The following is a 19,574-nucleotide window of genomic DNA, read 5'->3' on the forward strand; positions in this document are numbered from 1 at the left end:
AAAAGAAATGAGAGCAATGCAAAAAAAAATTATAAAAAGAGAATTAACAGCTTGGTAAAAGAGACATACACACACACACACACACACAATACTGAAGAAAATTAAAAATTAGAATTGGCCAAATGGTTAAAAAAAAAAAGGTACAAAACCTCACTGAAGAAAATAGCTTCTTAAAAATTAGAACTGGTCAAGAAGATACTAATGACTCCATGAAGTATCAGGAAAAAATAAAACAAAGTCAAAATTTGGGAAAAGCAAAAAGGAGGAGAAAATGTGAAATATCTCATAGGAAAAACAACTGACCTGGAAAATAGATTGAAATATATCTGAAAACCAGCAGTTTTTTTAAAGAGCCTAGACATCAAAATTCAAGAAATTAGACAGGAAAATTGCCCAAATATCTTAGAAGCAGAGGGCAAAATAGAAATTGAAAGAATCCACTACATAGGAATAAATGGAGTCTTCCTTAAAATGATAGATAGCATCTATCAAAAACCATCAGCAAGCATTATATGCAATGGAGATAAACTGGAAGCATTTCCAATATGATCAGGGGTGAAACAAGGATGTTCATTATCACCACTGTTATTCAGTATTGTGCTAGAAATGTTAGCGGTAGCAATTAGAGAAGAAAAAGAAATTGAAGGAATTAGAATAGGCAAAGAAGAAACAAAGCTATCATTCTTTGCAGATGACATGATGTAATATTTAGAGAATCCTAGAGAATCAAGAAAAAAATTACTTGAAATAATGAACCAATTTAGCAAAGTTGCAGGATATAAAATAAACCCATACAAATCATCAGCATTTCTACATATTACTAACAAAGTCCAGGAGCAAGAGATAGAAAGAGAAATTCCATTTAAAATTACTGTAGACATTATAAAATATTTTGGAGTCTATCTGCCAAAACAAAACCAGGAACTATATGAACACAATCACAAAATACTTTTCACCCAAATAAAGTCAGATCTAAATAATTGGAAAAATATCAGTTGCCTATGGGTAGACCAAGCAAATATAATAAAAATGACAATTCTACCTAAATTAATTTACTTATTCAGTGCCATACCAATCAAACTACCAAAAATTATTTTATATAGCTAGAAAAAACAATAACAAAATTTATCTGGAAGAATAAAAGATCCAGAATATCAAGGGAACTAATGAAAAGAAATGCAAGGGGAGGTGGCCTAGCTGTACCAGATCTTAAATTGTATTATAAAGCAGCAGTCATCAAAACTACTTGGTACTGGTTAAGAAATAGAGTGGTGGATCAGTGGAATAGGTTAGGTATGCAAGACACAACGGTCAATGTCTATACTAATCTACTATTTGATAAATCCAAAGGCTCCAGCTTCTGGGATAGGAAATCACTATTTAACAAAAACTGCTGGCAAAACTGGAAAAACGTATGGCAGAAACTGGGCATAGACCAACATCTTACACCCTATACCAAGATAGAGTTGAGGGAACTGAGGCAGATAAAGGTAAAATGGGTCACACATCTAGTAAGTCTATGTGTTCTGATTAGAACTCAGAACTTCCTGATTCTAGGCCCAACACATTATGTACTGCTCTACTACCAACCTTTAAAGCTGCTTATGCCCCGTGAAATTATCTTATATTTTCTTGGTGACCTTGTCTCAGATCCTATCTCTGACATATAGCAGTTGGTACCTTAGTTACCTCTCAATGCCCCAGGCAACTCTTTAAGACTAGAAATTGCAAAAAAGGTGCTAATCTTTTTTAGTAGAGGGAGCTTCCATTCATTCATTCAAAAGCAGGGTGGATACAAAAAAAGGCAAAAGACAGACCCTACCCTCAAAGAACTTATAACAGGGGAGACAACATGCTACTAAATATATGCTAAGCAAGCTATACACAGTTTAAATAGGAAATAATTAAAAGGACCAGAATTAAGAGGAATTGCGGAAGACTTCCTGTAGAAAGTAGGATTTTAACTGGGACTTAAAGGAAGCCAGGGAGGTCAGTAGTATGAGCAAAGAAGACGAGAGTTCCAGGCATGCAGGACAGCCAGAGAAAATGTCTGAATTTGAGAGATGGAGTATCTTCTTTGTGGAAGAGCCAGGAAGCCAGTGTCACTGAGAATTCCCTTTACCAATGAAATCACAGATCCTTATGCATACGGGTGGTCCATCCCCACCCCACCCCCCAAATTCCCAAAAGCCTCTAAGCAACTTGACTGCAAGGATTGGGCTGTTTTTTGTCTTTTATCTCCAGTGCCTAGTACAGTGCCTGACACATAGGTGGTTAATAAATAGGTGTTGCTTGATTGAATTGGGAGAATAGGAGACTAAGGGAGAGATGCTAGCTGTCTTCAAGCTCACAAAGGGCTATCATCTTAGTCCTGAGGCCCCAGACAGCAGAACTAGGAGCACTGGATGGAAGTGGCAAAGAGGCAAATTTAGTACGTGTAATATAGGGAAAATTGTCCTACCCATTGGGTCCTCTCCTATGCAGAGTGCTTTGAGAAGTAGTGGATTCCCCTCTCACTTGAACAGGCTAGATGACTACTTGCTGGGTAAAGAGGGTTTATCTGTTCAACTAGATGGCCCCTCAGGGTTATTTCAACTCTAAAACTTGGAGATTCTGTAAAGACACTGAGTCAAGGCTAAACTGCAAAGCACTGGCAAGGCAGGGCTGAGAAAGTCCTCAAATGTTTTGACTCTCAGTTGATGCTACCCTTCCTCTTTCCATGTGATTACTTAGAATGTCATCTTAATCTTTGTTGATTTATTTCAAAGGAGCACAAATGACTGTTTTTCATATCTTCACCTTACAGTGAAATCAGCATCTTCCTCAGACCCTTTAGAAGAGGGTCATGAAACAGATGAGATGACTTACCCTCTATAAATAGTTGAAGCCATTGGGCCTACCTCAAGTTTGCTAACACATCTATAATGACTTTATTTAGCCACTAGGTGTCCCCATTAAACCATCTGTAGTTTGGGACATGCTACCTACACTCTACAATTCCACAAATCATGGCAGAGCCCCTTGAAAATTTCAAAAATGAGTGTCACCATCCTCTGTGTTTGTGCGTAGGAAGAAGAGGAATGCTGAGTGAGGGAAAAGACAGTGGGATTTGAAAAATATTGCTCCAATGTAAAGTAGTCTACATGAGACAATAACGTTGGTTGGAGAAAACTGGGTGAGTTATACTACAGTCAGTGTAGATGATTTTTTTTTTCTACAAGTTTGGATGGGAAAGGAATAAGAGATCTAGCTAGAAGGGAAATTGCTTGAAGGAATGACAGAGTTAGGGGCATCTGGGTGGCGCAGTGGATAGAGTCCTGGCCCTGAAGTCAGGAGTACCTGAGTTCAAATCTGGCCTCAGACCAAACATTTGACACTTACTAGCTGTGTGACCCTGGGCAAGTCACTTAATCCCAACTGACTTAAAAAAAAAAAAAGGAATGACAGAGTCCAATGCTCTTTTTTTTAAGGGTGGGGAAGCATATTACTAGAGAAGAAGTAAGTAGATTAGGAGGGCAGCTAGGTGGCATATATTTGATGTGCTCTCAAACACCTTGGCTTCCCAGTTCATCAATCTGCTCAGCTCTCCTTAACTATATCTTCATTTTACCTTTTTACAGTCATATAAAGGGATATTCTACAGTCATATAGAGAGATAATCATACCTTATATCTCACCATCACTCATAACTATGCCACCACCATGATTTTGAACTCTGAAAATTTAAAAATCAATCTCCTGTTTTCTTTCTTGGCCTCTCATTTCTCCTTAAAGTATTTTTTCTTCTTATTTTATTCCTCCACTCCTTGCTGTTCTCCCAGTCTAGTCTCCCTTCTCTGAGCTCACTTTCTTCCCTTCACAGTCTTTTTTTTTTTTGCTTGATTGAAATCTTATTGATATGTTTTGCTTTTACATTACAAATATTTACAATTTACTCTATTTTGTGAGAGGTTTCTTCTAACAAAGTAAAACATTTAAGTAAAATTAATAATGTTGACCTTATCTCAAAGCGCATACAGCATTTCACACTGGTAGAGACCCCCCCATTTAAAAAAAATAAGAGAAATCTATTTTCTTTCCCTTTCCTCCAAACTCCCATAAAAAATTTTCTGTGATAAATATGCATAGTGAAGCAAAACAAATTTCTGCAATGGCTATATAAAAAAAGAAACATTTTGCAACTCTAAACCCATAACCTCTCAGTAACAGATAGCATGTTTCATCATTGGTCCTCTGGAATCATAAATAGTCATTAGATCAATCATAGTACTTACAGATTTCAAATTTGTTTGTTTTTACAGTTTTTGTTACCTTATAAATTGTTCTCCTGGTTGTATTCATTTCATTCTTCATCAATTTATAAAAGTCTTCAAAATTGTTCATTCTTATAATATTGGTGTTATAGTATGAATTGTTTTTCTGTTTCTCTTTCCTTCACTCTGCATCAGTTCACATGTCCTTCCATGTCTTTATGAAATCATCTGTCTTTTCATTTCTTATAGCACAAAAGTGCTCTATCAAACTCACATACCACGATACACGTGGACATTTCTCAATTGTTGGACATCCTTCTAGTTTCCAGTTCTTCTTTTGTCACCATACACACACATACAGAGCTGCTATCAATTTTCTTTTTTTACATAAAAAACCTTTTCTTCTTTCTGTGGTCCTTTTGGGTTGAGATCAAAGAGCAAGGCTATTTAATAACTTTTTGTGGGTAATCCCAAACTGCTTTCTAGAATGATTGTACCGATTCAAAAGTCTACCAACAATGCACCAATGCACCTGTTTTCCCACAGCCCCCTCCAACATTTTTCATTTTCCTTTTTTGCCATCTTTGGTCCTCTGAAAGGTATGAGGTAGAATTTCCAAACTGCTTCTGACATATACTGGCTATGTGACCCCAGGTAAACCACTTTAACTTCCTAATGTATCTAAGATTATAAAATATACATTGTGATATTTTAAAAGTTAGAAAGACATAGTTTCTGGGTAATCAATAATTTTATTAATAATTCTAACATATTACCAATAAAATGGGTCAGTGACATTCTCGAATGCCAAAGACAAATCATGGTGATGGGCTCCCAGTTTGTGTGGGTGTTGCTGAGGATGGCAATCAACTCTAAACCAATGAGAGGTGGACCTATTCTAATGAGAGATTGGAGATGTGACTTTAACTAGGTCATTTACTTCTAAATTGCCTAGCCTTGGACAATCTAATCAAAGAATTTATATTTCCCACCCATATCTATGTAGAGCATCATGGCTTCCCCCCTCAGGGTATGGTCTGAACAAGGTTGAGGAAAGTTAATTCAGTCTCATTATCAGCAATGTCCTTCAAAAGCTGAACAACCTACAGGCTTCTGAAATAAAAATCCTGATCGTAATTCAATAATTGATTATTAATGTGAGAGAGAAATAATCATTCCCTCATTCATCCATTTGGTTCTATTGAACTCAATGAATCATAACTGATATGACAAACACTTCATCAGGAGTTTCTAACGATGGGGCTTATGAAAGGAAACAATGTAAGGGGAGAAAAAAAAGGGAGAGATGGCTTGCTGCATTGACAAAATTGAAGGGGGCAGTCCTCTTGTTAAGCAAACCTTACAGATAAAAGGCACACATTCCCTTCAATTAATCAATTTAACTGTACACTCTCTCTCCCCATGAATCCCCTGAGCTGTGGCCACTCTCACATTGCCAAACCCCAGCCCTAGCTTACTCCCACACTATCAGGCTGTTCTTACTAGCTGCTGAATGCCACTCAAAGAGTTACACAACTGCACCAAATAGGTTCCCTACAAATATATAATTTCATCTAGGCTCTTGATAGCAATTCTTTTGATTCTATCCAGTCTCCAAAGTGGTTATTCTGAACCTTTTCTTCTCTCTTCAATCCCCCTACTCTCTGACATTCCTTTCCCCTCTTAGTAAAGGATTTTGCCCCTACTTCAATGAGAAAATGAAGGTTATCTTTCATTTTGAGCATTCTCCTCTCCCCACTATACAGACCCTCTACATCATCTCCCTTTTGTGAGGAAGACAAAACAAACCCCTCTACTTGGGTCATTGATCCTGTACCTCCTGATCTTGACAAAGAACTTTCCCTTCCTCTCCCCCATCTTCATTCTTTCCTAATCTACTTTTGTTGTTCAGTTGTGTACAACTCTTCATGACCCCATTTGGGGTTTTCTTGGCAAAGATACCGGAATGGTTTCCTATTTTCTTCTCCAGGCCATTTTATAAATGAGGAAACTGAGGCAGACAGGGTTAAATGACTTGTCCAGGGTTACACAGCTAGTAAATGTCTGAGGCCACATTTGAACTCAGGTCTTCCTGACTCCAGGCGTGGTGCTCCCTAGTTGTCCTCCTAAATCTACTTACTTCTTATCCATGCTTCCTCATCCTTTAGATTTCAGCAAATTGAATTTTCTTACACAGTCTTAAATCCTTTTAGATGAGAGTACCACCTGCAGTATTCATGTCTGACATGTATGCCGCCATACCTCTACCTGCTAGGATCATAGGATTTTGTAAGAGATAATCTATTCTAACCCCTTTCATTTTACTGGAGAGGAAAAAGATCCTGAAAGGGCATGACTTAACCCAAGGTCGCACAGGTAGTAAGTATAGAACTGACTTTCAAACCCAGTTCCTTTGACTAGAAATCCAATTCCAAATGATTCCTTCTTCCCATCAGTGCTCTTAGAGAGTGGCCCAGTTCAGAGTTTGTCTCAGGTAGAGCTCCACTGAAAAGCCACCATCATTAATTGACCCTCTGTACTGTATCTTGGGTTATTCTGTTTTGTTTAGCCTTTTGGTTATCATTGAGATATATGTATTTTTAAAATCTCATTGTCTCTTCCCTCTCAGTTAACACGCTCTCTCTGCCTAGGCACAAACACAGAGGACTGTGACATTCATTTTTGAAATTTTCAAGGATGCTCCCCTATCACTTGTGGAATTGTGAATGCTTTCCTCACAACAGTTCTGGGGTAGATTATTGCCCCCATTTTACAGATGACGAAACAGGTTTCTGATAGGCTAAGTGGCTTACTCCTGATTACACAGCTCATAGCAGAGGCAGGAGTTGAACCAGAGTCTCCTGACTTCAACTACAGAAGACATTCAGTCACTATATGAACATTTAGTAAGTGCCTGCTGTGTTCCAGGCACTGTGCCAAGTACTGGGTATACAAAGAAAAATAAATGACAGTTCCTGCCCTCAAGGAGCTCACAGTCTAATGCAAACAACTGTGTACAAACAAGATATATACAGGATAAATGAAGGATAATCAACCGAGAGAATGATAAAGAAAAGCTTAGGATAAAGAAAAGCTTCCAGTAGAAGGTGGGATTTTAGCTGGGACTTGAAGGAATCCAGGGAAGTCAGAAGGTAGAGTTGAGGAGGGAGAGTGTTCCAGGAATGGGAAACAGCCAGAGAAAATGACTGGAGCCCAGACATGGAGTGTCTTGTTCAAGGAACAGCCCGAAAACCAGTGTCACTGGATCATTGAATATGGGGGGGAGGGCTGGATGGAGAGGGGCTTAGATAAGGTAATTGCTACTGTTTGTCCTTCATTCTCGAAGAGGACCATGACATCAAGGAGGTGATGCCATGACATGCAAATAAATTGGATTTAAATGAGGGAGGGCTATGCAAAGTCACCAGCCTCACTTTCTCCTCCGGAGCCCTCTGGGTCCAGTGGCCAGATATGGATTAGGACAACTGAAGATGGCCCAGGAAGCAATAGGGGATCTCGGCCTTTTCAAGCTAAGGTCTTTAACATGTCTCAGTTTGACTGAGGCAGTGTCCATTCAGTGATTAAGGCTTAATGAAAACAAGGCAAAGAATAGCCTCTTAAAAAAAAAAAAAGATCTGGGAGGTGAAGATCCTTAGGGTTTCTGGGCAAAACAGAAACAATTATTATTTACATGAACTCTGAGCCAATCAGGGCCCAAACAGTGACCCAGAAGGACTTGGTCTGGGACCAGAGTGAGTTGGGGTTAAGACTGGTCTTTAAGAGAAAAAAACAAAACAATAACAACAAAAAAGTTACAGGGATTGAAATTTACATTCTCTTTGGGCAGAGCACCAGCAGGTCAGGGTGTGATACTCCATGTGGAGTGGAGAAACAGAGAGAGAAAAGGAGAGAGGGAGAGAGAAAGAAAGAGAGAAAGGAAGAAAGAAAGAAAGAAAGAAAGAGAAAGAAAGAAAGAAAGAAAGAAAGAAAGAAAGAAAGAAAGAAAGAAAGAAAGAAAGAAAGAAAGAAAGAAAGAAAAAGAAAGAGAGAGAGAGAGAGGGAGAGAGAGAGAGAGAGAGAGAGAGAGAGAGAGAGAGAGAGAGAGAGAGAGAGAGAGAGAGAGAGAAGAGAAAGAAAGAAAGAGAAAGCTGTGTTGCCCAACTGGAAGTTCTCTACTCACAGAGGTTGCTGTTTGCCCTTCATTCTTTTTTTTTTAATTTTTTTTGATTTATCAACAATCACTTCCATACGCTTTTGAGTTGAAAATTTTTCTCCCCTTTCCTCCCCCCACCCTCCCCAAGACGGCGCACACTCTGATATAGGCTTTACATTTACATACCCATGAAACATTTTCACATTAGTGAAGTTGTAAATAAAAATTAAAACCAATAGGAGGAACCATCAGAAAGATGAAACAAAACTCAACAGAAGGTAAAAATGAGTGATAGCAATTCAACTTCCATAGTTCTTTCTTTGGATGTGGACAGCATTTTCCAACCCAAGGCCTCTGGAGATATCTTAGATACTTGTAATGCTGAGAAGGGTTCAGCTTAACAATATTAGTCATCGCACAACGTGGCTGTTATTGTGTACAGAGTCCTCTTGGTTCTGCTCACTTCACTCAGCATCAGACCATATGAGTCTTTCCAGGTTTTTCTGAAGTCAGCCTGTTCATCATTTCTTATAACAATAGTATTCCATTACATTCATATACCACAACTTGCTCAGCCCATTCCCCATTGATGGGCATCCTCTCAATTTCCAATTCTTTGCCACAACAAAAAGAGCTGCTATGAATATTTTTGTACATGTGGGTCCTTTTCCCATTTGTTTGATCTCTTTGGGTTATAGCCCTAGAAGTGCTATTGCTGGATCAAAGGGTATGCACATTTTTGTAGCCCTTTGGGCATAGTTCCAAATTGTTCTCCAAAATGGTTGGATCATTTCACAATTCCACCAACAATGTATTAGTGTTCCAATTTCCCCACATCTTCTCCAACATTTATCATTTTCCTGTTTTGTCATGTTGGCCAATCTGATAGGTGTGATGTGGTACCTCAGAGTTGTTTTGATTTGCATTTCTCTAATCAATAACGATTTAGAGCATTTTTTCATATGACTATAGATGGCTTTAATTTCTTCATCTGAGAACTGTCTGTTCATATCCTTTGACCATTTATCAATTGGGGAATGGCTTGTGTTCTTATAAATTTGTCTTAATTCTCTCTATATTTTAGAAATGAGGCCTTTATCAGAGAGACTGGTTGTAAAAATTCTTTCCCAATTTTCTACCTTCCTTCTAATCTTAGTTGCATTGGCTTTGTTTGTGCAAAAACTTTTCAATTTAATGTAATCAAAATTATCCATTTTGCTTTTCATAATGTTCTCTATCTCCTGTTTGGTCATGAATTCTTCTGTTCTCCATAGATCTGATAGGTAAACTATTCCTTGTTCTCCCAGTTTACTTATGGTATCAGCCTTTATATCTAAGTCATGAACCCATTTTGACTTTATTTTGGTATATGGTGTGAGATTTGGGTCTATGCCTAGTTTCTGCCATACTCTTTTCCAGTTTTCCCAGCAATTTTTTTCAAAGAGTGGGTTCTTATCCCAGAAGCTGGGGTCTTTGGGTTTATCAAATAATAGATTACTATAGTCATTGACTACTGTGTCTTGCATATTTAACCTATTCCACTGATCCACCTCCCTATTTCTTAGCCAGTACTAAGCAGTTTTGATGATTGCTGCTTTATAATACAATTTAAGATCTGGAATTGCTAAGCCACTTTTCCCTGCATTTCTTTTCATTAGTTCCTTTGATATTCTGGACCTTTTGTTTTTCCGAATGAATCTTGTTATTATTTTTTCTAACTCTATAAAATAATTTCTTGGTAGTTTGATTGGTATGGCACTGAATAAGTAAATTAGCCTAGGTAGGACTGTCGTTTTTATTATATTAGCTTGTTTGCCCTTCATTCTTGAAGAGGACCATGACATCAGGGAGGTGATGCCATGACATGCAAGTGAATTGGATTTTAGTGAGGGAGGGCTGTGGTAAGAAGATTGGACAGGAGTATGGGAAGGGCAGGTAATGAATGACTTTGAATACTAAGGGAGATTTTATATTTGATTCTGGAAGTAATAGAGAGCCACTGAAGAAGGCCCAGGATATAGAAGGGTGGTGACACGGTCTGACCTGTGCTTCAGGAAGATCACTTTGGCAGCTGAATGAAGGATAGACTGGAGTGGGGAGAAGCTTGAGTCAGGTAGATCCAACAAGTTAGGCATGAAGTGACAAGGACCTGCACCAGGCTGGTGGCAGTTTTGGAGGAAAGAAGGGAGCATATCAGAGTGATTTTGTAGTCGAAATCAACAGACCTTGGCAACTGATTGGATATGGAGGATGAGGAGAGAAGGTGAGAAAGAAAATGAGGAGTCAAATATGATACATATGTTTCTAGGCTGGGGGACTGGGAGAATGGTGGTACCCTCAACAATGACAGGGAAGTTTGGAAGAGGGGAGGATTTTGGAGAAAAGATAATTGGTTTGGCTTTGGGCATGTGGAATTTAAAATGTGTATAGGGTATTCAGTTTGAGATGTCTATTATATTTGTCCTTCATTTTTTGAAGAGGACCAATGATGGGGTGATATCTTGACTCATGGGTGAATTGGATTCAAGTGAGGCAGAATTGCACAGTCATCAGCCTCACTCTCTCTCCCTGAGTCATCAAAGTCCAGTGGTGAGACAAAAGTCTGGGCAACTGTCAATGGCCTGGGATGCAGCGGATGACCTTGGCATCTTCAATGGTAGACCAAGCTCTAAGTGCTCCACAGCTTCATGGCTGTTGGAACAAATTGCTCTCATCTGCCCATTCACCTGGGGGGATGTCTTCACATGCTTGGGGTAGACATTCCCCTAACTCACCAACCCCTAACCCCTGTAGGTTACCCTCAACCTGGTTTAGCCTGTCTGCTGAGGTTTTATCCAGGTGTGGCTGTGCATACTCTACACCTTCTTGGAGCCACAGGTAAGAGTTGGGTCAAGGTGGTGGATGAGCAACTCTGAAAAGGGCTTGAAAAAGCCCTTACACCAGAGATACTAGTCTTCTCTGAACACTCATACACTCCTTGAGATATTTAATAGGCAGTTGGAGATGGGAGACTGGAAGTCAGCAGGGAGGTTAGGGTTCAATAAATAGATTTGAGGATCATCAGCATAGAGATAATAACTGAATCCATGTGAGCCAATGAGGCCACCAAGTGAGAGAGCATAAAGGAAGAGGGCCCAGGACAGATTCCTGTGTGACATTCATGGTTAGTGATGTGATCTGGATGAAGATCCAGCAAAGGAGACTGAGGATTGGTCAGGAAGGTAGAAGGAGAATCAGAAAAAAGCAATATCACAAAAACCTACAGAACAAAGTATCAAGAAAAAGAGAGTGATCAGCAGCATCAAAGACTGCAGAGAGGTCTAGAAAGATAAAGACTGAGAACAGGTCATTGGATTTGGCAATTAAGAAATCATTAAGGGGGGCAGCTAGGTGGTGCAGTGGATAGAGCACCGGCCCTAAAGTCAGGAGGACCCGAGTTCAAATCCGGCCTCAGACCAAACACTTGACACTTACTAGCTGTGTGACCCTGGGCAAGTCACTTAACCCCCATTTCACCCCTCCCCCCAAAAAAGAAATCATTAATAACTTTGGAGAGAGTAGTTTAAGTTGAGTGATGAAGTCAGAAGCCAGACTGAAGAGACTTAAGAAGAAAGTAAGAGGAGAAGAAATGGAGGGGGCCTCTTGTAGATGGATAGATAGTCTTTTCAAGGAGTTTAGCTATTATAGACAGAAAAGATATGGGAGAATAGCAAGACATAGAAAGATAAGCTAAAACTTAAAGAAGAGGATACTTTGTGATGATGGCATAGGGATGGTCTAGATTACAAGTTTGAATTCAGTCAAAGGGCTGCACTTGGGGACCTAGAGAGCCACATGTGGCCTTGAGGCCATAAGTTCCTAGAGTCCTGGGACTCTAGAACAAGGGTCATGGCCTGGCATCTGTTTCAGTATGGCCCTCAACCGTATTTTTAATATTTTCAAATAGTTGAAAAAAATCAAAAGAATAATATTTGGTGACAATGAAAATTATATGAAGTTCAAATTTCAGTGTCCATAAATAAAGCTTTATTGGAACACAGCTAGGCTCGCTTGTTTATGTACTGTCTATGACTGTTTTCTCAATACATTGGAAGAGTTGAATACTTGTAACAGAAACCATATGTGGCACCCATCACTTTGCCAGGCTGCTTGCCCTTGCTATAAAACAAAGAGATGCAGTTATAACTCAGTAGCATATGTAGTGCCATGTGTATTGGGCCATTTAAAAAAAAATTACCAGTGTGTACCCAACAAGAAAAGTAGGGGGAGTATGGATTATTTTGTTATTGAATTAGATGGCAAAGCATTGTTTTTTATGCGATGATACTACAGCTGTACTAAAAAAATAGAATATACGCTAACATTCCAAGACTAAGCACTCATCATAACATTCCCAAATCACAGCAAAGCAAGTCAGAAAAATCAGAAAATTTAAAGAGGAATCATAGTAGAACTTCTTGACAAAAATAAAAAATAAAAATGAGGCTGAAACCAAAGTAAGTTTCCCAGTGTCTGTTTTGTAGCCAAGCAAGGAAAATTGCTTACCCATAGTGAATTAATTAAATCAGGTTTGGTTGTGGCAACTGAAGAAACTGCTTAGAGAAAATAAGTTTGCTTAAGACTATTAGTTTTTTGGCTAAACTGAAACCATATACTTGTAGACTGATATTAGTATTTGGCAGTACCTATCTGTGTTAGGACACTTAGGTGGTACGGTAGATAGACTACCAGGCCTGGAATCAGGAAGACCTGAGATCTGAGATCAAATCCAGCCTCAGATACTTCCTAGATGTTCAACCCTGGGCAAGTCACTTAACCCACTTTGCCTAGTTTCCTCATCTGTAAAATGAGCTGGAGAAGGAAATGGTAAATCACTCCATTATCTCTGCCAAGAAAATCTCTAATGGGGTCATGAAGAGCCAGACATGACTGAACAACAAATCTGTGAGATTTTTTTTCAAAGATCAAATATGTACAGACCAGCATTAATTAACATTTGCAGTCAATTTTAATGATAGGGAACATTAACTTTGAACCCCAATTAAGTAAAATGCTATTTCTCAAAACGGAATTCCATTCTTCTCATTAGTAAATCCGTAGTATAAAAAATTATACTCAATTATATTTGTTTTAGATTTCATCAATAATTTGTGGACATTTGTTTTCTCTTGTTAGAGAAGTATACCTACATAGCATCTTCGATTTTACCTCTTGGCCCACAAAGTCTAAAATATTTACTATTTGGCCCTTTACAGAAAATGTTTGCTGACCCCTGATTTAGAGCAACAGTTCTCAAAGTGCGATCTGAGGACCCTCCTAGGAGGGGTCCCAAGACCCTTTCAGGGGGTCCCTGAGGTCAAGATTATTTTAAAACAATACTGACAGTATTTGCCTGGTAAATACTCCTTGCTTTCCCAATTAACTACATATCTGTATGAGATCAGATTTTCTTCATATACTTTGACCAAAATAATTTATCAAAACAGAATCAGATAGGAACTCCGACTGTTTTCTATTAAGCTACATGTTAGAGATTTGCAAAAATATGCAAAACAATGCTATTCTTTTCACTAATTTTTCTGTTCCAGAAGTTTTCTTAAAAATGCTATTTATTAACAATGTATTTATTATTATTTTAATGAATTAGTACATTAAAATTTGTAAGTTTTGATTTCTAACTTGGTAAAGAATTGACAGATATAAACTACATGAACAAAAGCTCTTTAGGGTCCTTAATTTTCAAGAATGTAAAGAGGTTCTGAGACCAAAGTTTGAGAAATGCTGGTCTAGAAAAAGCACTGGATAGGAAGGAGTATGCCTTCTACTTCTGTTCCAGTGTGAGGGATGTTCGGGGTGTTTAGGAAGGACTAGCACCTCCAGGTGCTAGTGAGGGCTTGTCAAGCCCTTTTCGGGGCTGCCCATCTTGTTCACCTTGACCCAACTCTCATCTGTGGTTCCAAGAAGGTGTCAGTCATATGGAGCCACATCTGGGAAAGACCTTCTCAACAGACAGGCTAAACCAGGTTAAGGGTAATCTACAGGGGGATGTCTGTCTCAAGCATGTGAAGACATCCCCCCAGCAGAATAAGCAGGTGAGAACAATTTGTTCCAACAGCCATGAAGCTGTGGCACACTTAAGAGCTTGGTCTGCCTTTGAAGATGCCAAGGTCATCCACTGCATTCCAGGCCATTGACAGTTGTCCAGGCTTTTATCTTGCCACTGGACCTTGATGACTCAAGAAAAGAGAGTTAGACTGATGACTTTGTGCAATTCTGCCTCACTTGAATCCAATTCACCCCATGATGTCACTGGTCCTGATAGTTAAGATGGAATGTCTTCTAGGTGGAGCCAGGTTTCTCTGAGTGCAAGATGGAAAATCTAAGAGGAAGAAGTCTAGGAAGAAGGAAAGTTTGCCAAGGAAAGAATGGTGTTCCAGATACCACAATGCTAAATTTGGTGTAATAAAGAACTGCACAGAATCCTGCCTCAGATTATGGGCAAATCACTTAACCACTCAGACTCGGTTTCCTTAACTGCAAAATGGGGTAACAGCAACTTCCTCACAGGGATATATGAGGATCAGATGAGATAATATATGTAAAGAGCTTTGTAAACTTTAAAAGACTATAAATGTTAACTGTTAATATTACCACCAGGCTACTGCTCTAAGTTGAGGCTAATTAAGATTTCTAGAGTCAGAATTTTTTAAAAACTGTACATAAAGCAATTTTATGATACAAATCATTTGAAGGCAGAAATGGTGCCTAGGTATGGTTCTATTAAAAAGTGCATAGACCCTTGTGGAGGTTAAATCTATAACATCATGTCGAATAAAATCCAAGGAAACAAAGCTGTAACTGTCTAACTCCCATGCCTGCCATAATGGAGCCACAAAATGCTTATACTCTATTGGTATTGTTTAGACACAGAGCCACCATCATCTGAATTACATCAGTTTGTGAATCTCCACACTCCCCCATGATAAATATTTACTATGGCATTCATTAACCACTGCTTTTGCATGACATAATGGAAAAGTTAGCAGACTCGGACTGAAGTCCCTGCTTTGCCACCTTACTTCTTTTGAAATAGTGAGTTTGAACTTAGGGTCTCTTCCAGCTTTAAAATTCTAAAATTTTAAAGCATTTGCCTCATTCATTATTGCTAAATGATGAAAAAAGGAGATTCTAAGCAAAGATAGTCAAGAGATAGCAATGAAATGTTTGTATAAATTATTTTTTATTGACATAACATACAAAAGCTATAAATATGATTCATGTAAAACCAGAGTTGACTGAGGAAGGCATCTCTCGAGACATTCAAGCAGAAAGCAAGTAGAGCAGTGTGACTCTTCTGAAGATCAAAGGAAAAGCAAAAGAGAAAAGGAGAGGGATTAAATTTACAGCCTCAGGGTTGGCTCCTAGCTTCCAGGTTTCTCTATCCACAATAGCTGAAGACAAGGGAACAACTTCAGTTAACTACCAGTTTATTATGTCTGGCAGCAAGTTAGTGACCTAGGTCTAAAGGGCCTCGGGGCACTTAATGAGGAGGCACTTGACTGGAAGAGCCAGGCCTAAAATGGAAATAAATTAACAAAAGGAAGATTGGCAGGATTGGTCAAAAGGGGATTAAATGTGAAGTCCTTTGATCTCCCCCCAGATTAATTTCCTACTCTAGGCATTTTGACTTGAAGAGAAAAGGAAGCAGGAAGTACTGGGTAGGGACTTAAGAAGCCTGAAGCAGGGAAATACACTGACAACTAATTTCTAAATTTTGGTGCAAAAGTTACTACTTGATTTATTGAGATATTCTAATAATCAGAACTCGTCAAACAAAGATATTGTGATTTGTGAGCGAAAGCAACGAAAGGGCAAGTTGTACCAAAATACAAAGGCTTTGGTGACACTGAGTGCTAGTAATATTTATGTCAGGAAGGGCCAAACTCTGCCCATCTGAGGGTTGCAGAGTTAATAAGACAGCTAATTCTAGGACCACCAAATGTATAGGAACGAACACCTTTCGCTGCCACCATTTTTCCCTTTTATTTTTTAGACATACAGGATAGCTGAAAGCTTCAATAGATAATTCCTGCTGGAGATTATATTCCCTAGGTGAACGGCTTCATAGACACCTACACACAGGAGGCACCATTGGGTTGAAAATAAGGGCAGCTGCAAAACCACTGGGTGAAGCCATCTCCAGTACTCGTGCCTTGAAGGCACCATTGGCATCATTCTGAGAAGAAAAGGATTTTAATCTTTACAACAAAATTAAGACAGTTACATTAAATTAATCCTTCACTGGTTACACATTTGATAGCCACTTTCCTACCTGGGATTGGTGCCAGTTGACTAGTCAGTTTTGAAACTAAGAGGGTTTCACACTGACATAAGAACCTCTGGTCCTAAGGGAGAAACTAAACTAGTTTCAAAAAGCAGATACTTAACTTCCTCAAAAGGGAGTGCAACTGTCAAAGAGATAACATTCTGGACAATCTCCAAGGGCGTATACAGGCTCTGGCTAAACAGAGCATTTCTTTGAGGATGGGGAAGAATGATGGATGCTGCTTCTTCCCATGGGACAAGGTGTGGGTAAGTCAGCACACATGAGCCATTGGTGAAGTGTCAAAGTGATAAATCACTTTGGATTTCTCTGGTCCTGGTAGAAGATTGTTCTCTGGAAATCATCATTCCTCAAACAAGTCAAAAGCTGGATCCAAATGGACATATACTACTATGGACACATAAACTTCAATGGCCTTGGTCATTTAATCTACAGGATGGGAGAAGGAAGCAATAGCAGGAATGGAGGTTTTGTTTTTTTTTTTTTAACATAATCAGCCCTCCCATTTATGAGCTCTGGACCACAGGCACAAGCTATAGAACCTCCTCTGTTGCTGAAAAGCTGTCCTAGCATCAGTTACCAATGTGGGCAAAAGAATGTTAAGAAATAACTGTCCCTTTCTAAAAATAGATAAGTAACTGAAATAATCTGAACCTGATGCCAGATACAAGAGATTCCAGGCACAGGAAAAACTGATCTTTGAGGCATAGGATAAGTAAGCCTCACTGATGTGTGCTATAAGTAAAATTTCCTTTGCAGCCTGAATAATCTTTCATCTATTCTGGGTTGGTAGGGGCTGGAAATTCCAGTGAATAGTTTTTTTTGTATATGCTAGAATCAATCCAAAAGATATTGGATGACTTTTCTCATCTCTTTCACACTTTGGGGAGGAAGTTATTTTCTCCCTAAACTTAGCTTCATGGAGTGAGAAACAGGTTTGGGGCACGACTTGTCTTCTTTCATTCACAAGCTAGCTTGCTGTCAAAGCTGGAGAGCCCAATAGCAAAGGCCTGGAGGGCACACATGGGATAGTTGTAGTCCAGTGTGAACACATCTTCTGCTATACGTCCAAACTGCATGACTATATATTCAGCTGCAGAGACAGAAAAAAGAGTTGAAGGAAATTAGAGAATGTTCAAGATAATGATAAGGAAAAACCTATTTTAATTTTAGAAAGAATTATAACGCCTAGGTAAAAAGCTAATTAAAATTTGTCTTACATTAAAAAGTGAAAAAAAGGAAGCTTTTTGAGGTTAAAAAAGGGTTTCCCAATCTTGAGCAGTTTTAATTTACTGCTTCTTCCATCCACTGGAAATGAAAGCCTGTTCCTGATTACCATAAAGGATCCTAGCAAGAGGAAGGAAAGGATGAGAACAACTGACTAAGGCTACTACAGATTAGTTAAACAAAAGGACTCAAGCTACGGGAAACCTTTGCTGCATGTCATCTGAGTTGGTCCTTCCAAAATAGCCCAACCTAAGACTCTCTCTGTGGCAGCCCAGCAGCTGCTTGACATTCTCTTCACCTGTCCATGCAGTAAAGTTCAGAAGCTCTTCTCCTAAAGTATGACTGTCTTCCCAGAGGGAGTTGTCTCTCTCAAACAATTGTATAAGCCCCATAATTTACCCATGAAAAGGAATGTTCAGAATTTATCCTACCCAAAATGCAATTCAAAATCTCCCTTCCAAAAAAGCCCCTCTCACTGCCCCCATTCGGCCCTTTCCAGGGGGCTTACGGTCATTTGCATGGACGATCTGAAAATTCTTCACAGATGCCTGAGTGACTCGGCCATGGAAATTTAAGACATAGGACTGAGTGTCGTCATTCCCAGACAGGGGCTTTGTTGTGTAGTTCTATCACATTTTCCATGTTTTTTATTTTGCCATTTGGAAAGCAAGTTCTCATGCTCCTGCTCAAGGGAAAAAACACCATGTATTAAGACTGCATTTACATCAGAGGCACTTCTCTATTATGATCTTAATCATCCTTAAATAATAGTCAGAGAGTGCTGTGGGGGTTCTGTTTGACATTTCAGAGAGAGTAAAGCTAAGGTACAGAAAGAAAAAAAAAACCTGAACGAGGATTTTTGATACTTATCCCAATGCTCCATGTTACTATTTCATAGAGAACATGCCTTTTAATCAGCAATTACACTACTGTAGCTTTAGTCAGTAAATATTTATTGAACACCTACTATGTGCCAGGTACTATAGTAAGTGATGGGGACACAGAGAATGCAAAAAAAAAAATCCTCACTCTTAAGGAGTTCACAGTCTAGTGGGAAAGACCAACATGTAAACAACTATGTATAAACAAGATACATACAAGATAAGTGGGAGAAAATCAACAGAGAGAAGGCACTAGTATTAAGGCAAATTGGGAAAGGCTTCTTATAGAAGGTAGAAATATGAGGAGAGAGAAAATTCCGGGCAAGGAAGACAAGCAGTGATGATGTCCAGGGCCAGGAAACAGACCGTCTCTTTCCAGGAGCATCAGGAGGCCAGTGTCAATGGATCAAAGAATATTTGGGGGCGAGTAAGATGGAAATACAGGAAAGGCAGGAGGGAACCATGTTATAAAGTGTTTTAAAAGCTAAAAGGAGGATTTGATGCTTTGATCCTGAAGGTAACAGAGAGACACTATAGTTTATCTGTATTTTAGGAAGATCAACTTCACAACTGAGTGGAGGACAGACTGGACTGGGGAGAGATTTAAGGCAGGGAGACCAACCAAAAGGTCACTGCAATAGTCCAGGTGTAAGCTGATAAAGGCCTGCACCAGGGTGACGGCAGTACCAAGAGAACAACCCACACAATGACTAACA

The 19,574-nt window shown here is 39.1% G+C and overlaps 1 protein-coding gene across 1 annotated transcript in view; it reads right to left on the reverse strand.

The window, feature by feature from the left end:
• Window positions 1–15,622: 15,622 nt before the first annotated feature.
• TULP3 (TUB like protein 3) overlaps window positions 15,623–19,574 on the reverse strand; it is a 47,878-nt gene continuing 43,926 nt past the window's right edge. Inside the window, 4 exon segments of the mRNA XM_021001652.2 lie at window positions 15,623–17,843; window positions 18,486–18,576; window positions 18,578–18,625; window positions 18,627–18,659. Of these exon segments, the coding sequence (XP_020857311.1) occupies window positions 17,710–17,843; window positions 18,486–18,576; window positions 18,578–18,625; window positions 18,627–18,659 (306 nt within the window). The 3' untranslated portion in view covers window positions 15,623–17,709.

Source organism: Phascolarctos cinereus, unplaced genomic scaffold, assembly GCF_003287225.1.
Source record: "Phascolarctos cinereus isolate Bilbo 61053 unplaced genomic scaffold, phaCin_HiC Scaffold_1;HRSCAF=81, whole genome shotgun sequence".
Taxonomy (NCBI): domain Eukaryota; kingdom Metazoa; phylum Chordata; class Mammalia; order Diprotodontia; family Phascolarctidae; genus Phascolarctos; species Phascolarctos cinereus.